At 37.9% G+C, this 22,009-nt stretch overlaps 1 protein-coding gene across 10 annotated transcripts in view; it reads left to right on the top strand.

Moving 5' to 3' along the window:
* TP63 (tumor protein p63) overlaps window positions 1-22,009 on the top strand; it is a 266,573-nt gene that overhangs the window by 178,115 nt on the left and 66,449 nt on the right. For all 10 annotated transcript variants that reach the window (XM_017549590.2, XM_017549592.2, XM_017549591.2 and 7 more), the window contains one exon: window positions 213-467. In XM_017549590.2, the coding sequence (XP_017405079.1) occupies window positions 213-467 (255 nt within the window). The remainder of the gene's footprint in view (window positions 1-212; window positions 468-22,009) is intronic.

Raw genomic sequence — 22,009 nt, forward strand, 5'->3', positions numbered from 1 at the left:
ATACACTTGAGCCATCTGTAAAAGCCATTACAAAACACACACATACTCAGACTTCTCTTGCTTTCTCTATTTATCAAAATCAGTGGTTTTACTTTGAATGTGAAGTGTTTCCAACCTGAAGTTGAAGCATGCACCCATTGATGCCTTTTTTGTTAGAGCAGTGACCTGTGGTTTAACAGGCTAATCTTGGGGTTTCTGGGTGTCCTTAACAGCCACAGTACACGAACCTGGGGCTGCTGAACAGCATGGACCAGCAGATTCAGAACGGCTCCTCCTCCACCAGTCCATATAACACAGACCACGCGCAGAACAGCGTCACGGCACCCTCGCCCTATGCGCAGCCCAGCTCCACCTTCGATGCCCTCTCTCCATCGCCTGCCATCCCCTCCAACACCGACTACCCAGGCCCGCACAGTTTCGACGTGTCCTTCCAGCAGTCGAGCACTGCCAAGTCGGCCACCTGGACGGTAAGAGCAGCGGGCACGCACGTGCCTGGCCCCAAGTCCAAGGATGGGCTCCATCCCCTCCCAGGGATTTCTCCCCCTTTCGAGTTTAGTGATTGCATGTTCAATGGTGGAAAGTTTGCCTTTAAATACTTAATACTAAACCAGAGAGAGAGAAAGTGCCAGTTAGTGGGAAAAGTCCCAATTTAGGAACCAGACGTCTGCGTTCTAGCCACCTCCTGGCACCTTCAGTCAGTGTGTTCCTGCCTGCTTCACACAGTTATGTGAAAGTTTATGGCAAACTGAAAAGCACTGTGCCAACAAGAAGTATCATAATCATGGGATATGTGTTTACAGTATCCAGAACGTGGGAGTGTTTACCAGTCTCATTGTGAAAAAGTAAGTGTCACATTAAGGTGTGATTTTAAAAACTGAATAAAGTAATAAATATAATATTACAAAATTTAAGAAAATAAAATCCCATTTATTTTTTATTTTATTTTTATTTTTATTTTTGAGGCAGAGTCTGGCTCTGTCACCCAGACTGGAGTGCAATGGCTCAATTTCTGCTCACTGCAACCTCCACCACCCGAGTTAAGGTGATTCTCCTGCCTCAGCCTCCCGAGTAGCTGGGATTACAGGTGTGAGCCACCATGTCTGGCTAGTTTTTGTATTTTTGGTAGAGACAGGGTTTCACCATGTTGGCGGGGCTGGTCTCAAACTCCTAATAAAATCCCATTTATTAAGGAAAAATATGTTTATACATACAGGTATCAATAAATTATAATTTACCAGTAAATTGTGTAATTCCTCATAATAAATTCGTATTTATTATAATAGTTTATCAGTAAATTATAATTTATTGAGATGTATATATTTATTTAATTTAGAAACATTCTTTTCTAAAAAGAAGCCTTTAAATATACATATCAGGGCCCTGAATTAGTCCAAAGCAATTGTTTATTTAAAATAAATCTTTCTGTATATTATTTTTCTAAGGAAACATGGCATTTTCTTCTCATAAATTAGAAGATACAAGAATATTTTATTTCAAAGTGTATTCCGAAATGTATTATAACACAAATAAAGCTTACAAAGCTGGTTTTAGCTTGTTGATCAAAGAATGTTCAAGACCAAAGTGGTATGTTTATCAAACAACTTAATGTTTACATGGATTATACAAATGCTTTCAAATATCACCGTCTTAATAAAAAGTAGCTTTAGAATTGTTTTGACAGTTTTTTTCCCTCTTTGACAAATAGATTTCTTTGGAAAGCATTTCTTTTTTTATGTTACATGTAGTATCTAGTTCATTCTAGTCTTTAGTTGTATAGTTTGTAAAATGAGCTTCATGCATAAGACCTATTACATTCTAACATCACATCCATTTCCTCATTTTGACCTCATTTCTTTCTTTCTTTTTCTTTTTTTTTTTTTTTNTAAACTTAAGATGGAGTCTTGCTCCGTTGCCCAGGCTGGAGTGCAGTGGCATGATCTCGGCTCACTGCAACCTCTGCTTCCTGGGTTCAAGCGATTCTCCTGCCTCAGTCTCCCAGGTAGCTGGTACTACAGGTACTACAGTTACACTCTACCACGCCCAGCTAATTTTTGCATTTTTAGTAGAGATGGGGTTTCACCATATTGGCCAGGCTGGTCTGGAACTCCTGACCTCGTGATCTGTCCACCTCAGCCTCCCAAAGTGCTGGAATTACAGGCATGAGCCACCGCTCCTGGCCATTGACCTCATTTCTTTGTGAAGTACACAGGACAGTTTTACAGCTCCCACTGTATTCGCGAGGAAAGCTGAAGAAATTAGAGGTTAAGATAAGGGACAAGCCTAAAGTTACAGAAACTTGCGTGCAGCTGGGTCTGTTTTTCTTTCCTCTTTCCTCTCACGGGTTTCTTTCCTTTCTTTCAACAATTTTATATCAGGATCTCCCAAAATTGTCTTAAAAATGAATGTCATTTTAGTTCTTTCCTCTTATAGTTTGAGAATTAATTCTCCTGCGGCTCATATTTCAACTGTAGAACATAAGTGTCAGCTTAGAACTTGATATCTCCTCCATGTGTGACTTATCAATTGTGTCGTAATCCTTAGTTTCCCTTACATGTATAATTCTGGAGGCGATGGATACTGCAGGTGAGTAAACTTAGAGTTTATAGGGCTCAAAGTGTGGATTGATTGATGTAAGTAGTATCTTGCTAAAGAACCACTAGAGTAACCATTTTATAAATGGAGCACTGATATCTCTTAGGTCACCAACTGGATATTTACCATCACCGATCTTCAAAGCTAAGAGTTACCAGTTTAGTTTTCTCTGTCCAGGCTTCACTAGATTGGGAATGGGCATGTCTGATGAGATGATGGGCATATTAGGGCTGCTAAATGAATAATCACTCTTTTTCCTGTAAAATTGTTTTAACACCGTGGGGAGTGGGGGTAAAGCTTGATGTAGGTACAACATCAAATTAGTTTTCCTTCCCTGTCTCTTCCTCTCTACCTCCTCATATCTTAAAGTTGGCTGGGCACAGTGGCTCACACCTGTAATCCCAGCACTTTGGGAGGCTGAGGTGGGCGGATGGCCAGGTCAAGAGATCAAGCCCATCCTGGCCAACATGGTAAAACCCCATTGCTACTAAAAGATACAAAAATTAGCTGGGCATGGTGGTGCACACCTGTAGTCCCAGCTACTCAGGAAGCTGAGGCAGGAGAAGCGCTTGAACCCAAGAGGCGGAGATTGTAGAACCCAAGAAACCCAAGATCGTGCCACTACACCCCTGCCCGGCAACAGAGGGAGACTCTGTCTCAAAAAAAAAAAAAAAAAAAAAAAGAAGAAGAAAGAAATCTTCAAGTCTTAAAGACATTTTCAGGTTTAGCACAACGCGAAACCATTACTCAAAGCCCCTCTTTCGGGGAAGTAAATTGTCTCACTCAAAAAAGTTGGAGATCCCTACCAAAATGATAGGTTTAAAAGAAAATGCTCTGGTGGAGTACAGCTGTAAAATTTCCTTCCATGTGACAACAGTAATATCAGTCCCTTGAAAAGGGGGATACACTGTGGTGATGGGCAGAGAGCACTGGCTGAGAGACAGAAAACCTGGATTACGGTCTTGATCATCCATGTAAACTTAGCCAAGTCACTTCCTTTCCAAAATTCAATCTGTGCCTCAGATGACAAAGAGGATGAGGATGGTGAAACCTACTCTGTTTTCTTAAGGTGAGATGATAATATTAATAATGAACATAGAAAGTTTTGGAAGTTTTTAGAAGGGCTTCTGTTGTTATCAATGTTTTTGTCTGCCATTTGTGAGTGTCCTTGGTTAAGTGGTTTTCCCTCTCTTGGACCTTTGTTCAATTTTCCGCATTCTACCTATACATTTTACAATAAGGATCCTACTCATATCACATGGTAATTATACTTTTATTAAATTTCTTTCTCATTCACAACAAGGCTTATTTCACGCCCGGTTGCATTTCTTCTAAATTAGGGCACTTGAATCCTTATCTGAGCAGCTACTGAGATTACCTAAAAAGATGTAAGTTCTTCATCATGAATACCTGCATCTCGACTTCTAATTCTTTGAGCCAAATTATATATCCTCATTAATTTATTTTATTTATTTTTTTATTGAGATGGAATCTTGCTCTGTTGCCAGGCTGGAGTGCAGTGGCAAGATCTCAGCTCACTTACAACCTCCACCTCCTGGGTTCAAGTGATTCTCCTGCCTCAGCCTCCTGAGTAGCAGGGACTACAGGTACGCGCTACCATGCCCAGCTAATTTTTGTATTTTTAGTAGAGACAGAGTTTCCCCATGTTAGCCAGGATGGTCTCGATCTCTTGACCTCATGATCCACCTGCCCCACCTGCCTCAGCCTCCCGAAGTGCTGGGATTACAGGCCTGCACCACCGCACCCGGCCAGAAATTTTTTCTGCCGTATTACACAACAGCTATTTCTTGGGCATTTGTGCATTTTAAAGCAATTTTTCAAAATAAAATGCTGCATTTTAGTACTGCCCACAAACTGGAAGAAACAGAAGCAGCCGTCATTATGGGGAGGTCATGCTTATCGCATAGTCTTCTGGTAATTCTTTAATAAAAATATTTTTAGTACCATTTCACCACTTGCAATCCTTCCATGTCAAGCTTTCTTTTCTGGTTTTACCCTCAGAATTGCTGTCAAAATATAGCTAATATATTTAAAGTATATGTGCATTTTTCCTTTGCGTTTTTGTGTTTTAAATAACAAATGTGATAGTGTTTCCAGTTCTACAAAAATATGTTATTTTAAACTTCTTTCAACGAAATAAAGTGAACTAAGACAACATTTTTCATCTTCTCTGTTTCACATGCAAACACACACATATGTATACCACAAACCAACATGTAATTTAGTTTCAGACTTTTTTTTTTTTTTTTCTGAGATGGTGTCTTGCTCTGTAGCCAGGCTAGAGTGCAGTAGCATGATCTTGGCTCACTGCAACTTTCGCCTTCCAGGTTCAAGTGATTCTCCTGCCTCAGCCTCCGTAGCAGCTGGGACTACAGGAACACACTGCCACACCCGGCTAATTTTTTGTATTTTTTAGTAGAAACAGGGTTTCACCATGTTGGCCAGACTGGTCTCGATCTCTTGACCTTGTGATCCGCCTGCCTCAGCCTCCCAAAGTGCTGGGATTACCGGCATGAGCCACCACGCCCAGCCTAGTTTCAGATTTCTTATTTCCAAAATTTAATTGATACTAGTTACAGAGCCCTACCATTTAATATAATGTAGTGCTGTTCTAGCATGGGACAGTTGAAAGAATGGTAGTGTGGAGATGGTAAGAAACTTAAATTCGGATTTCAACTCGGAAACTTACTAACAGCCTATAGCACTTTCACCAAAAATTCAATCTTTCTGAGCCTTACTTTTCTCATCTATAAATGGGAATATTAATACTTTCCTTATCCTGAGGATTACTTCATGTAAACATACCTATTAGCACCTAGCTACTCTTAGGCTCCCCAGTGTTTGTTGGGTCTGAATTTGAATCTCTTTGGTTCATGAGTTTATTGTAGTGTTGCTGAGGCTTCAACAAAACTTCAGTACCTTTAGTTGTACTAAAGGTAATAATTTGAGAGAGTGGAAAGTAAAATTTCAATTATTTTTTTTTCTTAATGCTTTTGGACTATTAACATGCATATTTTATTGAGGGACTGTGATACTATCCACTATCCAAGTATGTGAATACATGGCATAGGGTGGTAACAGTCTCTCTTGAATGCAGACCTCTGCAGGCTGGCTCTGCTGCTTTCCAAAGCCTGCCCAAGCACATGTAGGCTCTCCATGCCAGCATAAGGAAGGACCCTTTCCAGATTTAAGAAGCTGTTGATTTTTGATGTTCATTCCTCATCTTTCATCTGATGCTCCATTATAGAAATGCCTTTTTGTATTCTTTCTGTTAAAGAATACAGTGGGTCTTACTTACTGCAGAGTCAGCATATTAATTTCTGTTGACAAACTACTAGAAGCAATCTAATCAGTCACCAGTGAAAACTAAATCATGGCATATTACAACCAATAACCATGTGGCCATTAGAAAGAATTCTCTGTACTGATATGGAAGGCCTTGGGAGTTGCTGGTGAGGAAAAAAGAAAGCTTCCGTGGCACCTACTTGAGAATTGAGAGTCCTGGTAAGGAACACCACTTATAGAGGCAGTGTTTTCTTTTTGCTCCACTCGAGTGATGAGGGTTCTTTGTGAATATAGGTCAATCTGTCTCCATTATTGGCCTCACACACCTTTGCCAGTTACAAGGAGCTGTCTTTCACAGCCCATGACACGAGAGTACTCTCTGTGTGCACAGGCAAAGAAAATCCTCAGGTTAGTTGGGCTTTTTGTTGTTATTTTTTAAATTGTGTTCAGACTGAAATAATGATCCTACCCTTGGGACATGGGATCCCTTTTTGCTGTTGTATCTGTCTTTTATCATTGACCTCAAGGTTTTGTAGGGCAGACACCCTGATCTAGTGCCCAGCACAACATCCAGCATACAGTAAACCTTTAATAAATGGAAGGAAGTCTTTCTTCCTCATAATTAAAGGAAACAATTGCAGTTCCAAGCAGGAGCCCTCAATTCTGACTCTAATTGTTAACTGTGAATTTGGTCCCGTCAGTCTTCACCCATGATTTATGGAGAGCGTTCTTCCTTTGCCTTTCTTAACCATGCCAGCTTCGTGTCATGTTCAGAGCTTTGGAGAATTTGACTTGAGCAAGTGGGGAGATTAGGTTGGTGGTGTTTGAAAGGGGAACAGCCAGTTCCCGGGAGAGTTCCACTGATCCCAGCATATGGGTCTTGGTCTGGCAAGCTCACTCCCTTTGGCTCCTCAGGCAGGCTGAGGTGCGTGCCTCTGGCCCACCCTTGCTGTCATCAGGTTACCTGTAATGTAAGACTTGAAAAAGGCTGCCAGCTCTGCAGAAATCTCATGCAACCCAGCCAATTGTGTGGCCCTCTGGAATATAGAAACTCTTAAGAATAGCCCATCAAAGGACAAGATCTACAGACAAATGCTTCGATGGTAAATAGGATTTATCAGTTTTCTTTCACAATGGAAGCACTTCTCCCATTCAAGTCCGAGTGTCATTTGGGGCTTGATTTAATCTTCCAATTGAGTGGCTATTAGATTTTATTGGTGAGGGGCAGGAGAGAAGTCGGTAGCTCGTGCCAGTGACACATGTGTTCCTGTTTATTATAACAAGATAATTTTCACTTCTTGCCATGGCTGGTGCATAAATTATGTGAGATATGTATCAGGTGCCTTTTTGTGCTCCTCCCATGATGAAGAAAATAATAACACTAGGCATATTAACCTGCTATCTAAACTATTAGTTCACAGTGTTTTGAGGGAGAACATACTAAATAAAGTGCTTAGAGACTCTTGGTGTTAGTTCAAGTAACTTACCTCTAGATTTTGGGTTTAAAATGAATGTCCATTGTAAGGCATGCAGCAGAAGAGTTGTTCCCAGTCCAGAGCAGAATAACTGAATCAGCATTGTTGCCTGAGTTTGATTAGATTGACTCTAGGTTAATGTATTTGTGGTGAGCCAGTTTAATCTAATGCTTATCAGCCTCCCATACTATTTTGAGTGATTTCTTCACTGCACAGTGGAGTGTCTATTTAAAATTAAACTGATCTTGATTTATTGTATGTGAACATTATAAAAACTATTGATTTTAAAAATGAATAATTTAAATTTCTTTTCCTACTACAAAGAGTAACAGCAAAAATCCTTTGCTTGTGTCTTTTCTTCTTTCCCCCATTCTTCTCTTCCTCCGTTTCTTCTCCCCCTTCCTTTTCTTCTATTTTCTTCATTTATGTTATCACTGTTATTAGTTAATTTGGTTTCATAGATAGCATCAGCTACATGGTGTCTTGTTTTGTTTTTTTTTTTTTTTGCTTTTTTTTTTTTTTTTTTTTTTTTTTTTTTTTTTTTTTTTTTTTTTTTTTTTAAACTATAGCTTCACTTTTCTCCATAAATTAATATGGGGAACATGATATAAATCAATCACCATGGAAATTATCATCAAGGTTAAATTATCAGACCTTTTTCATATAACAGATCACTTTGGTGAATAATAATGGGCTGCCTTAGAGGTAGAAAACTCAAATATCACTGGGGTCAGGGAGGTAGCATAAATGAGCCAAAGGGTAAGTCCAGAGACTGTGGCAAAATGAGCTTATATACTCTATCTACAGGGACAGCTGCTTTGCAATCCCAGACTGTTGTCACAGCAGAAAGTAGGCCTAGTATTAAAATATTTTAAATATTAAAATATTAAATTAATCATCACACTGTTAAACTATTAAATATTATTTTTTTGAAAGAGTAACTAGGAACCTGGATTTGCATGTAATATCTTCATGTCTTAAAATGATGACACTAATTCAGAAAAAGAAGTTGTAAAGCACTACAAGCCAAACAGAACAGTACTCAGGCTCTGCCATCCTGTGCAATGTGTTAATGGTAACACGAGAAGATTACTAAATGTTTAAACACATTAACTGGAAGTTAGTTATTAAAATAACTAAAATACCTGGAATCAGCATCTAAGAGCAAGGTTACTAGTAGGTACATTTTATTCAGAAGTAATTAATCTTTATTCCTTTACAAAGTCATATAGATTAATTTCTTGCTGCATTTAACTAAGCAATACAGTATTAGAACATATTTTTCTCAACTTGTTTTCTTATAGCAAAGGAATTTTCTGCTTCTCATTTTTATATCATTTTACATTTTAAAAATGTAATGATATGCAGTATTGGATACTTGGAATTGCAAAAGGGTTTATTGTTTGTTTGTTCCTGTCCTTATCATCAGAGAATTATGGAACTCTGTAACTTCTTAAAATTGGCCAAAGTTGTACTAAGAAAAGAGCTCTGAGATTTAAAAGGTTTTGAATCATTTTTCTGAGCTTACTAACAGATAGCTTATTTTTAATTGGCACATAGTATGCCAGAACAAAAATCATCTGACAGTTGAAGTATTACGAGAAAATAATATCATAAGAACTTTTAATGACCCTAGAAAACTATATCATTAAGCTTGACAGAGATCCCTTAAAATTGATGTAAACTTAAAATCAGCCCTGAATGGTGTGTGCCATTTATAGTGGGATTGTTGTCTTGGTACCTTTCCATTCATGAGCTTTGCACTTTCTCCTGTTCCCTTTCCCCAAATTAGCTATTTCCATAACGTGGCCAAGTCTATGCAATTGTTCCCATGTGCTTTGGTAAAGGGCCGATGTATGTTTCTCATGAAAATTATTTAGTAGTTTTACCTGTCATATCATGAGTAAAACCATTTCACTACATATAAAATAAAACTCTCTAGTTTTATATTAGCAGCAATTGGTATGTCCAGTCAGGTCACTGTGACTGAAAGGAGACTACGATAATGTAGCTTTCCAACATTTTCCTATTCTTCAAAATTAAGGAAGAGTATATTGTAGAATAGAAAGATAATTATTAAGTTCTTTGAAGCCCTGGGGACATTTTGTAGCCATGGAATGGTTTTTAGAATGATGGATCCTGTAGTCAGGCACACAGAGGCCTAAAGGTAATGATCTTAGTAGATTTCTCTCCTGTGGTTTTTAGTAATGATCATGGTCCTATCATCACGCTTCCCCACATGAAATTTAAAATAACATTTGATAGTAGTCAGAGACCCTAGATCGAATTTATTGTGAGATAAATTAGGGAGGGATTCTTACTTTCCAAATAGAATGAGACTTCTCATTTTAGTCTGAATTTAGTAATGAAGATTCGTGTGGAAAAAAAACAGACAAACTACAAATTGCCTCCTTGTCACTGTATCAGAGAGGACTGAAAACAGGGAAGGGACCTTAATTTCTAATTGTGTTAAAACCGAATTTTCAAGTTCATTGGTTAAATAGGAGTTTCTTCTTGGGCTAATGCCTAAGTTTTTATTTTTGTTTTGCTTTGTATGCTGTTCAGCCAGTATCATCTGCATTGAATCTTATAAAAACTATAATGAATAAGTTGAGGAGACTATTTCTAAAGACTATTCCTTTGAGTGGTTTCCAAGTTGTATTAAATAAGAAGACTAATGATTATGTTAGGGTTCTCATTTGAATTTGAGAAGACATCTGACAGGCTCCTGAAGAGTGTGGCTTATTAAGTAGAATTCGGGACTCAGAAGGACAACTTTGGGGTACTAACAAGCTATATGAACTGAGGCAGGTCTTTTGTCTCTGTCCATATGTTAAATGAGTATTATAAATTTTACTTGGCAAGATTGCTATGAGGCTTAATTAAAGTTAATAAAGTGCTTTGGGAGCCTGAGAGATGAAGCTCTAAAAACATAATATGTTGTTATCTCAGCCTGGATTTTTGTTTTTAGATTTACCTGCTTGAATCTGTATCATAACCATGCTTACAAATCAGGCAGTTTTCTGAGGTTTTTTATTTCTACAGACATCAAATAAAACAATGTAAATATATAAGTGCCTAGACATTAATATGGGATGAAAATATTATATGTAATTTTTTTCTGATGTAAAAGGGTTTCTTCTTAAAAAGCGTTTAATTGAATCCCAGCACTTTGGGAGGCCAAAGCAGGCAGATCACGAGGTCAGGAGCTCAAGACCAGCCTGGCCAACATAGTGAAACCCCATCTCTACTAAAAATAAAATAATGTAGCCAGGTGTGGTGGCAGGCGCCTGTAATCCCAGCTACTTGGGAGGCTGAGGCACGAAAATTGCTTGAACCCAGGAGGCAGAGGTTGTAGTGAATGGAGATTGCACCACTGCACTCCAGCTTGGGTGATAGTGTGAGACTCTGTCTCAAAAACAAAAAAAAATGTTTCATTGACTCATATCTGTTAACCAGCTTTATTTCTTTTTTAAGCATTTCAGTATTTCATTGCTAACATTTTTACAGAGCCAGTAAAAAGTTTTAAAATGCTATCATCTTTACTGGATCCTGAGAAGAAAAATTTGCTCCACTTAAAAAAACTACAAAAATAAGTATTCACATTTGGATGCCTATAAATATATTATTCCAGTTGACTAACAGTGGAATTAATTTACAATAATTAGAATTGGGGCTAGAAAAATATTCCTTTCTTCTACCTTTCCCCCTTACTTTTTTTTTTTAACTGTGTATTCATTTGAGATTTTAATATTTATAAAATACAAGAATGTATATAGAGCCCTGGAGCTAATATAAATTGCCTTGAAAATTCTTTTTATTTCTGCTTTGTATTCATGAAAAACAAATCACATTTTCCCATTAAAAAACAATGTCATAATTATGGATAACATTTCTGATCAAGGTATTGTCATCAAGTAAGTCAATATGTTTATGACAGAAAAGCAAAGCTATCACCACTGTAAGCCACTATTATTATTTAAAATAACAAAATGATTTTCATTGTCATATAAAGTTTGCTAAAATATTTTGTGTGCCTTGACATATATGTAGTAAGCTTACTTATAACATTTTTGTTATGAACTTATCTTATCTAGAACTGATTGCTATTGTGATAAATACTTTAACATTTTGATATGCCATAATTTTGATCCATTTCATGGGGAATAATTTGAGAGGCCTATGTTTCTCAAAATTTTTTGTAGGAAAATTAGAATGGATGCTTGTATAATATATTCCTGTTGTTAAGAATGATGCTCAAAAAAAATTCTATAGTGTAGGTCATTCTTTATTTCAAGCAATTGAATCCATTTTTAATGATACTACTTAAGGATTTTGCTTGTAAGAAAAAAAAATTGCATCTGATTGAATTTGAAAATGTAGTTTTGAGGTGTATTTATTTTTCCTGCCTGATACCCCACTCCCCAAAACAGAGCAGTCTTAAGAAAATAAAAAGTCCGTAAAGGCAATTATATATGAGAAAAGTTTGAATTGCAAATGGGGAGACTCCTAGGCCTTTGACTTGATGTTAGAAAAGGAATTTGAGGACATGATTTATGTCTTAGATCCAGAGTTTGTCTTTAAACACAATTTGAGTTTATTAACTTTCTTATAACCATTTTATACAAAACCATGAATTTAGTGAATAAAGCATTTAGAAAACAATGTATAGTTGATAGATAAAACAGATTGACCAACAGGTAAAAATGGAAAGTATTTTTATAATAGGAATTTGGAATAACTTTTTCTATATTTCCATAGTTAGAATGCATACTTAGAAAATGCATCCTTATTGTGATAAGGATAAAATCTCTTCCTGAACTAAGACACATAAGAAAGTAGCCTCTTTCTCCTTTGCTTATTCTCGACCCAGACTGTGTTGAAGTTAAATGAATATAAGGAGATGTACGCTGTTTGAAAATGCTTTAGTCTAATTTTGTCACCTTTAAGTTTAAATAGTTGCCAAATAATTATTTTTAATATTGCTTAAATCGGTCTTTTACAAATAGAATTGTCAATATCCAAGAGTTACCAAAAGATATTTCCTTCTTCAGATTTTTAGTGTTCTTTCACAGTACTCACTGATCATAGATTACATTTTACTTTTATCCATCTCCAATGACTACATCCAATACTTTTGTATGTAAATATAACAAAGGCATATTGTGCAGTTATTTATGCTTTGTTTGAGAATTATCACATAATTTAGCAAACATCAACTCATCTGTGTACCTTTTGCTATAAAAGCTATATAGCAAGTGATGTAGAGGGGAAAAGATGATGATTCACTCAGCATCTGAACCACAAGGAACTATAGACTTCTTGCAGTCTAGTTTTCTCCTCAAAAAGTAATTAAATATATGACCATTTGTGTAAGTTTCTACAATGTATTCATAATTCAGAACTGATTTCTTACTAACACAACATGGATTTTAGTTATAATGTTTCTCGTTGCACAAGCATGATAGACTTTGGTGTTAGTAGGTATAAGAATAGTTCTGGAACAGCCTTTTAAGTTTTTATAGGCTTTTTTCTCACACCTCTCCCCCAACCTAAGTGTAATTGTCATCTTAGACACTTTGAGTTTAGGAACGGACAGGGAGAAGATCACCAGAAGAAACAGTAGGAGAAAGGGGAATTGAAATGGTTTTTTGGATACTAGTGAGTGGAGCCTTTTACTAAAGTATAATGCACACATTTTATATTTGTTAGCTGAATGTTTTCTAAGATGCTTTTGTAGCTCTGATGGTATATATGTGTATATCTACACATATATACATTTGTATATATGTATAGATATATACACACATATATACAAACACACACATAAATATACACTATCAGAACTATATATATATGTATATATATATATGTGTATATCTATAAATTTATATATATACATAAAAATATACACACACATATACATATATATACATATATATGTATATATATAAATTTATAGATATACATAAAAATATACACACACACATATACATATATATAGTTGTTTTTTTTTTTTTGAGGCAGGCCTCTGTTACCAGGCCGGAGTGCAGTGGTGCGATCTCGGCTCACTGCAACCTCCACCTTCTGAGTTCAAGCAATTCTCCTACCTCAGCCTCCTGAATAGCTGGGACTGCAGGCACCTGCCACCATGCCTGGCTAATTTTTGAAATTTTAGTACAGGTGGGGTTTCACTATGTTGCCCAGGATGGTCTCGATCTCCTGACCTCATGATCTCCCTGCCTTGGCCTCCCAAAGTGCTGGGATTACAGGCATGAGCCACCATGCTCAGCCCGTTTAGTTTTATGGATATAAACTTCTATTGTAAGGAAGAAACCCAAACCAATTCAAATAGCATGTTAAAATTCAACCTAAAATCTTCATGTCCTTATCATTGCATTCTGTAATCTTATGGGTATTTTTGCTTCCAAATATAAGAACACATCTATTTTTTCCTTCAGTTTTCTTTTTAGGAGAGTTGACTGAGCTATTTCAGGAAAGAAGACATCTTACTTTCCTTTGTCTAGTAAGCCTTGCTGCTTTTTGAGAACAGTGTATTTTTTTCAGGATATACCCAATACTTCAAGTGGTCTTAATGAATAAAAATGTAATTGTATATACTTTTCTAAAACGCTTTGAAACTTTCAGGAAAGAAGGTCCTAGTAAATATCTATTTGAATTTTAGTGAATAAGAAAAAAAAATTAAGGCTAATGATTCATGTGTAGTAGCAGTAGTTTTATCTGGTAGTTAGTGCTATAATGTAATTGTAGCAGCATTTTCATATAAGCATTTTTTGCTTATGCGATCTTTCTACTTGTGAGAAGTGTTCTTTTATTATAGTTACTTTTGAATATATGTTTCCCTTGCACCAACTCAGAATACAGCCTCACTTCACGGCACTTTGATTTGATTCCTACATTCATACTGTTTGCCTTTGAGGGTCCTGGTGACTGCAGTAATCTCTGTCTCCTCCAGAGCCAGAGAGCAAGAAATAGTCACAGCTACTTTGTCATCTTTTGTCACTGGTCTCAATAGAGGGTCAAGTGTACTTGCCACATGGAGGATGCTTCAGAACAACAAGGGAAAGAATAGAGTGAATACATTTTGCCTGTACTGCCCATTACTGTTACATGAACAGTAAGAGAGGTTATATTCTCCTAAGCCTTGCTTAAAGCATTCCCAAGCTAACAGGTTTTCTGTTTTTAATGTTTTGAAATTTTGTTTTTAAGTTGTCACTTGGGCATGTGGTTGTAGGGCATAGATTATCTCCTAATTTATTGCTTTCTTAATTTGTTTGACATTGGAATTTAGACTTCAGAAACAAACAAAAAAAATGCAATACTTTGAATTACCTTCTTTCCATAAGTTCCTGATTTAAGGTGAAAATGTTCCCTTCACTGCTAGTTACAATGAGATCTCACATAAAGCGTATGATCCAATAAAATATAAGAGATACTTACAGTATATCTTTTTGGTTGTTTTACAAGATGAACCTTACAAATACAATATTTAGCACATTCTGATTCTTCTTGAAATAGGGACTATGGCTCTTCTACTAAAGGACAAACAAAAATAAGTGCCTAGGTAAACAGGGTGGTGTAGGGGAAGAATTCAGCTTTATGGTCAGTTAGACCTGGGGTTGAACTTCACTTCTATCTTTATGGTGTTTGGCAAAACACTGTCTCTAGAATGGTTTCCTTGCCTTTCAGATGGGAATAATACTCCTTTAGGTGATAGTGTTATTGGTAGGATTTGATACAATAAGTATAAAGTTGCCTAAAACAATATCTGGTAAATAGTGATTTTTATTAGAATGGATCCTAGATTTAGGATTAGAATTTATACTAAACCTGCCTTATTCATAAATTTGTGCAGAACCATAGCAGGAAGTCTGCTCCACAAAGTAGCTCTAGCCCCTAGTACCTTGTGCAGGTGATATGTTAGGATAGTACTTTAAAACTTTTATCCCAATTAAAGGCAAAGGAAAAGGAAAGACTACATTAGACATCCTGAGGGTATAATCCGAAATGGCCCACAGAAGACATATAATTTTCTTTCTGAAAAACTTATTTCAACTTTGCATGTAAATATAAGTATGTATTTAAATATAAGTATTTCTTCCCCTCATTAAAAAAATTTTTTAAATTGATGTTCCAGGAAGGTGAGTAATCTAGTAGTATTTATCTTGCAATGCTGAGTAATTATACCCAGGCAGACTACCAGGCACACTCCTGATGTGCAAGTGCCTTTAATAATTTTTTCTGAAGCACAATTTTGAAATAAGTTAAAGTGCTCTGGGAAAGGGCATTATTTTCGTAGCCTCAGTCCAAAATGACTGGGAATCATGCTACAAAATGATAACACTCTTAATTAGTTGTATAGAGCTCCTTTTTTTTTTGAGATGGAGACTCACTCTGTCGCCAGGCTGGAGTGCAGTGGTGCAATCTTGGCTCACTGCAACCTCCGTCTCCCAGACTCAATACATTCTCCTGTCTCAGCCTCCTGAGTAGCTGGGATTACAGGCACACGCCACCATACCTAGCTAATTTTTGTGTTTCTAGTAGAGTTGGGCTTTCACCATGTTGGCCAGGCTGGTCTCGATCTCTTGACCTCATGATCTGCCTGCCTTGGCCTCCCAAAGTGCTGGGATTACAGGTGTGAGCCACCACACCCTGCCTGAGCTCCTGCTTTATGGCCACCTTTCCTAGAGATGTTTTAGATTTCTTTGGATGTCCCCAAAGGCACAGTTACCACATAAGAAGGGAAGCCACAGGAAGGCAGATTCCAGCAGAAAATGAATGGTCAGTGTTCTCTAGGGGTGCTGTGTACTGTTCCCAGTGGTGGTGAGTCCACCACCTCCAGAGAGTGAGGTGGAGACTCTTGACTCAAGTTTTAAATGAGAGAAACAATCAAGGGGACTCTGAAGTTCCCCTTAAATTCAAATTCTGTGCATCCAGGAGTACTTTGTGACCAGAAGGATAGAGAATGACTGCAATTGACCTTTTCTAGGCCAGACCATTAGTTAAATGAAGAGTAGATTCTCCAGACTGGCAGAGGAAGCAACCCACGCCAAAATATATGGCAAGCCTTCTGTGCTTCTTAATCTATGAGAGTTCTTCCATTCTTTCTGATGCTGTGGTTCTACATAGGAAATGGCATAGAGTGAAGCTAAAAGGTAGGATGAGACAGCCTATGTAGGGTAAGGTCTTTTAACTCTGTTGCCTGGACAGTGTGCTGACATTGCATACTTTTTGAGCACCTCTTCAGATTAGTGTATAAAGGAGATTAACCTGACAGCTGATGGAGGTCGGTTGGAGGGGCCTGCAGTAAAGGAGAGCAGTTTGGAGAATGTCACAGCAGAGCAGACACACATCATGGACCTGAGCACTCACTTGGTGATGTGGCTCACTCAACATGGGAAGGACAGAGATGAGATAGGGCAGGAGTCAGTTGCTGAAGTCACTACTTCAAAGGGCTAGATAGAAAGGTAGGGAGGGGGAAAGGAGAGCCAGAAAAGGAGCCAAAACAGTGAGCGATTTTACTAGAGCACGTAGGTCCTAAAGGCTTGGTGGCCATTCTCTCTCTAGCTGGTACCTTGATGAATCACCTCCTCCCTAGTACCTCTGATTTCTTGTCTTTAAAATGAGGATGATGCTACCTGTCCTGAAGGATTGCTGTGAGGAGTAAATGAGATGATGGGGTAGAAGTGGTTTATAAACTAGGAAGTCTGTCTTCATGCAAACTGCTGCTGCTGCCTTTGGTTAGAGGCAGCAGGTACACATTTCAGCTTTCTGTCTTGCAAAATGTGCATTTTTATCCTCTCACCTGGGGTTCAAGAGCAAGGTTCAGAGAGAGAATTCTTATCCAGCCTAATTTCAAGACTTCTTTTCATGCTGTCTCTCATCCCTAGTAATAAATGCCAAAAGCTTAATAGCTCCCAAAACATCCATCCTTCTGTCTTTCCTCTCTCCTTGAGAGGAAACCAAAGTAATCTAGGGAATAAAATTCATATTTTTCTCTCAGACTGATTGAAATGGCTGGCTGTGGGAGCCCGGGGCCTTTCTGTAAGACTCTTTTTTGTTGTTTTTTGAGATGGAGTCTTGCTCTGTTGCCCAGGCTGGAGTGTAGTGGTGCAATCCTGGCTCACTGCAACCTCCACCTCCCAGTTTCGAGCCATTCTCCTGCCTCAGCCTCCTGAGTAGCTAGGACTATAGGTACCTGCCACCATGCCCTGCTAATTTTTGTATTTTTAGTAGAGATGGGGTTTCACCATGTTGGCCAGGCTGATCTTGAACTCCTGACTTCAGATGATCTACCTGCCTCGGCCTCCCAAAGTGCTGGGATTACAGGCAGGAGCCACCATGCCCAGCCTGGACTCTTCTAACTAGGCTGTGCCGGAGCTGCTGTGAAACTATTTTCCTGTGAAGACAGTGATTTTCTCCTTAGGGTGGTTGCTGTCACAGAGACAGCACTGCCCCTTTACTTAGCGTACTTGATCACAGACACAATAACATCTGTGCCTAGATCACAAGCCATACTTACTCAGGACTGATTTTCCTCTTAAAACACCAGGGAGGGGGAGGCCCTTGTCAGAATTCTCACAGCTGAATCATTGCCATGAGCTAATGTCTCCAGTTTTATGAGTCAGTGCTGGCCCAGGCATCAGTTTTGTAGGTTAAAAAAAAAAAAAAAAAAAGACATGGGTTAGACTCCCCTAATATCACTAGCTTTTTCAGGGGGAAAGCAAACTGAGCTATCATCACACGGTGGCATTTTAGACGTCAGATGTTTGGTTCCTCTCTCCTCTGTAAGGATATAGAATAAGTGGAATAATTTAAGAATTAAAAATAATAGTAACAAAAGATCTCTGATTTGTGCATGTGTTTTGTTTTGCTTCTGGCAAAGAAGGTGAAATGGTGTATTTGGGAGATGAATGTTCTTGTAATAGGCAAGATGAGGCTTGCAGGGGACATCTGTAACGAACCCATTCTGCATGCGATAGAGCCAAGACTTGTTTGTGTTTTAGTGCCTGTTTCCACATGTCTAATTTTTAAAATGATTTATAAAGTTTTGGAGGAATCACCTTAAAATGTTACTTCCTCACATAATAGGCAAGTATATTGACAGCCTGATGGTGAAAATATACACCCTGTTGGAGTTTGAGCAGTGCCAATATTGAGCTAAGTGATATAAAAATGGTTATCAATATGAAATAGATATAAAAATATTAGGAATATCTATAATAGTTCATGAATCTACTGATTAATCCAGCAGCAGGCAGAAATAAATTATGCTTTCCAAGTTTTTAAATGTTGATGGTAGAGAATTTATGCAAAGAAAAAAAGAGAAGTATATGGATATTTGCTTCAAATTACTCAGAGGTATTGCTGAAAACTTGATTAAAAAGAAAATAACAGAACTGGGGATAGAATTCAGTAAGAAAGAATAAACTTAAATATTGGTATCAATTAAACAATAGGATTTTAAATTGTCTCTTCTCTGTTCTTTTCCTTCATCATATGGTTATACACAATAGGAAATACCTTTTGGGAAATAGAGTGAAAGCCTTCTCTTTTGTTTTTAATAGGCATTACTTATGTACTTTCTTAAATCCATGTGCTTTAAAAAAAAAAAACTAATATTTTATGGTAGTCACGTACTTCTCAATACATCATTTGGAAAGAAAGTCAGGGGTATGTGCTGTAATATGTACCCAGTATTCAGAGTTTACAAGAAAGATTGCTCTTCCCTGCAGCCTCTCCACTCTTCCTCCTCCTTCTGTCTCCCCCACCCGCTTCTTGCTCCTTGTTTCTTTCTTTGCAGAAGGACATGAGCTACATGGAGGACAGGGCAGAAAAGAGAAGAAAGAAATAGGGAATGGTTGATAAAAAATATTAAGGACACTTAAAACGTAAAGTTTAACAGTTCTTTTTAGCCAAATGAATCTCATGAGCTTCCATAGGAGAAATTGGTGTAATTAAAGTTTTCTAGTTCATAAAACCAAATCTTTACATACCGACTGAGCCCACTGCAGTTATTGAATGCAGTAAGGACAAATGTTATCCTCTGACTTGGAAGATTCAAAAGAAGCATTTGGTCTCTTAAAGGGAGGTAGGTTGACTATATTTGATCGGTTTCTTGGAAAAGGCATTAGTCCACATCCAGAAATTTAATTTCCCTTTTGCTCATACTACTTTAAAAATAATTTTATAGACACCATAATGTAAACAATGAATCTCTCTAGGAAGTGATACTGTATGCTTTTTTTCATTTTATTTTTAACTTACTGGCATTCCAAGGCACATACAATTTTTATTTGAGGGGAAAATTAGTAAGATAGAATATAAAGGAACTATTCCAAAGTCAGGATTTGAGTGAAGTACTCCAATTAAAAAACTAAAAGCATTCTTTATCAGTAAGTTTCAATTTATGCGTGGAGCTCCGCAACGTGAAAATTCAGTGTTAATAATTTTGGCTTGAAATATTTTATCTCTTCACAAGCTTCAGAATTACTAGCCACCAAATCTGAAATAATTAAGAGGACACATATCATGGCTCTCATAGCATCTCCCAACTGGCACTTTGTATATTTTGTGTCATATGCCTGTGCACACGTGTCCCAAGGTACATTTGTTGAAGCTAAGTTGAAGGCCCCATATTATGAGGTCTCAAATGTTAGTTTATTGAACAGCACCTTTAGTTTTAAAATGTATTTCCTAAGCACTAAAAAGTACATTTTGAAGAAAAACAGATCTGACTCCACAGTTGACTAGCTGGGTTGACGAGGCAAGTGACCTGATGCTTCCGATACTCAATTTTCTCTTCTGTCAGGTGAAAATAACCTCCACTTGCTGTTGTTCAATATATGAAGCCCATAGTCTAGTGCCTGCTGCTGAGCAGGCCCTTGATAACTTGTGCTAGTTATTATTAGGGCTAGACACTATTGGGTAATTATATTAGATAAGTTAGCCCGTTTTCCAAGAGCTCACAGACAAGAAGGGCAAACTGATAAACCTAGTTGTAATTTAGTGCGACAGGTGCTATAATCTGTCTGGAATGTTCCCCTAGCCACCACCACCTTTGTCTGCCAGGCAGACTCCTTCTCATTCTTTAAACCTCATTGGGAGCATTAACTGTAGATGAACACTTGCCTTGCGATACCCACCCCCCACCACCAGCTCCCCATTGCAGACACATACTCAGGAGTTCAGAGGCAGTAGCTTTGTCTTCTCATCTCTGGGTCTTAGCGCTGGCACATATAATGTGTCAACAAATATTTGTCAGCTAATACTTATTATCTAAACAAAGCAGGATGTCATACGGAAAACTGACTTTCCTAGTTTCACAGAACAACTTAGCATTTAAAGTTGGGTGTTCAAGGATAAGCAAAGTCTTAGGAAAAATAAGAATAGACATTCCAGGTAGAGGGACCAGGATGAATAAAGGCATGGAGACATGAATGTGTTATGTAAGTCTAGGAGTAGGAAACCATTTGGTATACCTGGACTATAGGATGTTTGCAGGAACAGGAGTAGCAGGAAATGAGGCTAGAGAGAAGTCCTCAGAGCCAGGTTGAGATGGGCTGTGAATACCACCCTACGGTGTTTGGCTCTAGTCCTGCAAGTATTAAGAAAACATGGAAGAGCTTTGAGTCAGGAGATGACATCATGTTCTGTTGGAGGAAACAACTGGCAGCAGTTTGGAGGTAGGGACATTAAAGCAGGGAGGCTAGTTGGAAAGATGTTGCAATATTTTAGATAAGAGATATGGGGGCTGGGTACAGTGGCTTACACCTGTAATCCCAGCACTTTGGGAGGCCTAGGCCAGTGGATCAACTGAGGTCTGGAGTTTAAGACCAGCCTGGCTGACATGGTGAAGCCCTGTCTCTACTAAAAATACAAAAATTAGCTGGGTGAGGTGGTGGGCACCTGTAGTCCCAGCTACTCAGGAGGCTGAAGCAGGAGAATCACTCAAACCCAGGTGGCAGAGGTTACAGTGAGCTGAGATGGAGGCTGCAGTGAGCTGAGATGGAGGTTTCAGTGAGCTGAGATCATGCCACCAGGGCAACAGAGTGAGACTCCATCTCAAAAAAAAAAAAGCAAAATTAAACAGGTAAGGGCAGGCAAAGGGGAATGGAGGTGAGTGTGGGTTGGGGTAGTTTTGCAGTACGTATTTTAGAGATAGAAACTGGTTTCCATAATTGAGGTTATTTTGATTCCTACCATTGTAGCATTTTCTCGACATTTGTTTTAGAGATGCTTCTTATGAGGACTATACCAAGAAACAAGTTGAATGATATATTCCTCAAGTGTTTGGGGCCCTTTTGGTGCTATACTTTACTTTCTTGAGTTAGGATTAATTTTGGCTATTTATCCTACTGCTTTGAATATGAGAAGAACCACATACCTATAGTTGGCCAGACAAAAGAACATTTTATATTCTTTATGGCTCTGCCTTGTGCTAGAAATGTTTGGGTAAAAAATTTATTGGTTTTTGCCCAGATAGCCAATGATTGGCCTGCTGGCTTTGGCTAGGCCATTTTGCTGCTTTGAGCTTCAGTTTTCTTACCTATATATTTTATAGGTAATCCAATATATATATATATATTGAACTAAATCTTGATACCTTTTTCCTA

This window comes from Cebus imitator, unplaced genomic scaffold, assembly GCF_001604975.1.
Source record: "Cebus imitator isolate Cc_AM_T3 unplaced genomic scaffold, Cebus_imitator-1.0 Scaffold220, whole genome shotgun sequence".
Classification (NCBI taxonomy): Eukaryota; Metazoa; Chordata; class Mammalia; order Primates; family Cebidae; genus Cebus; species Cebus imitator.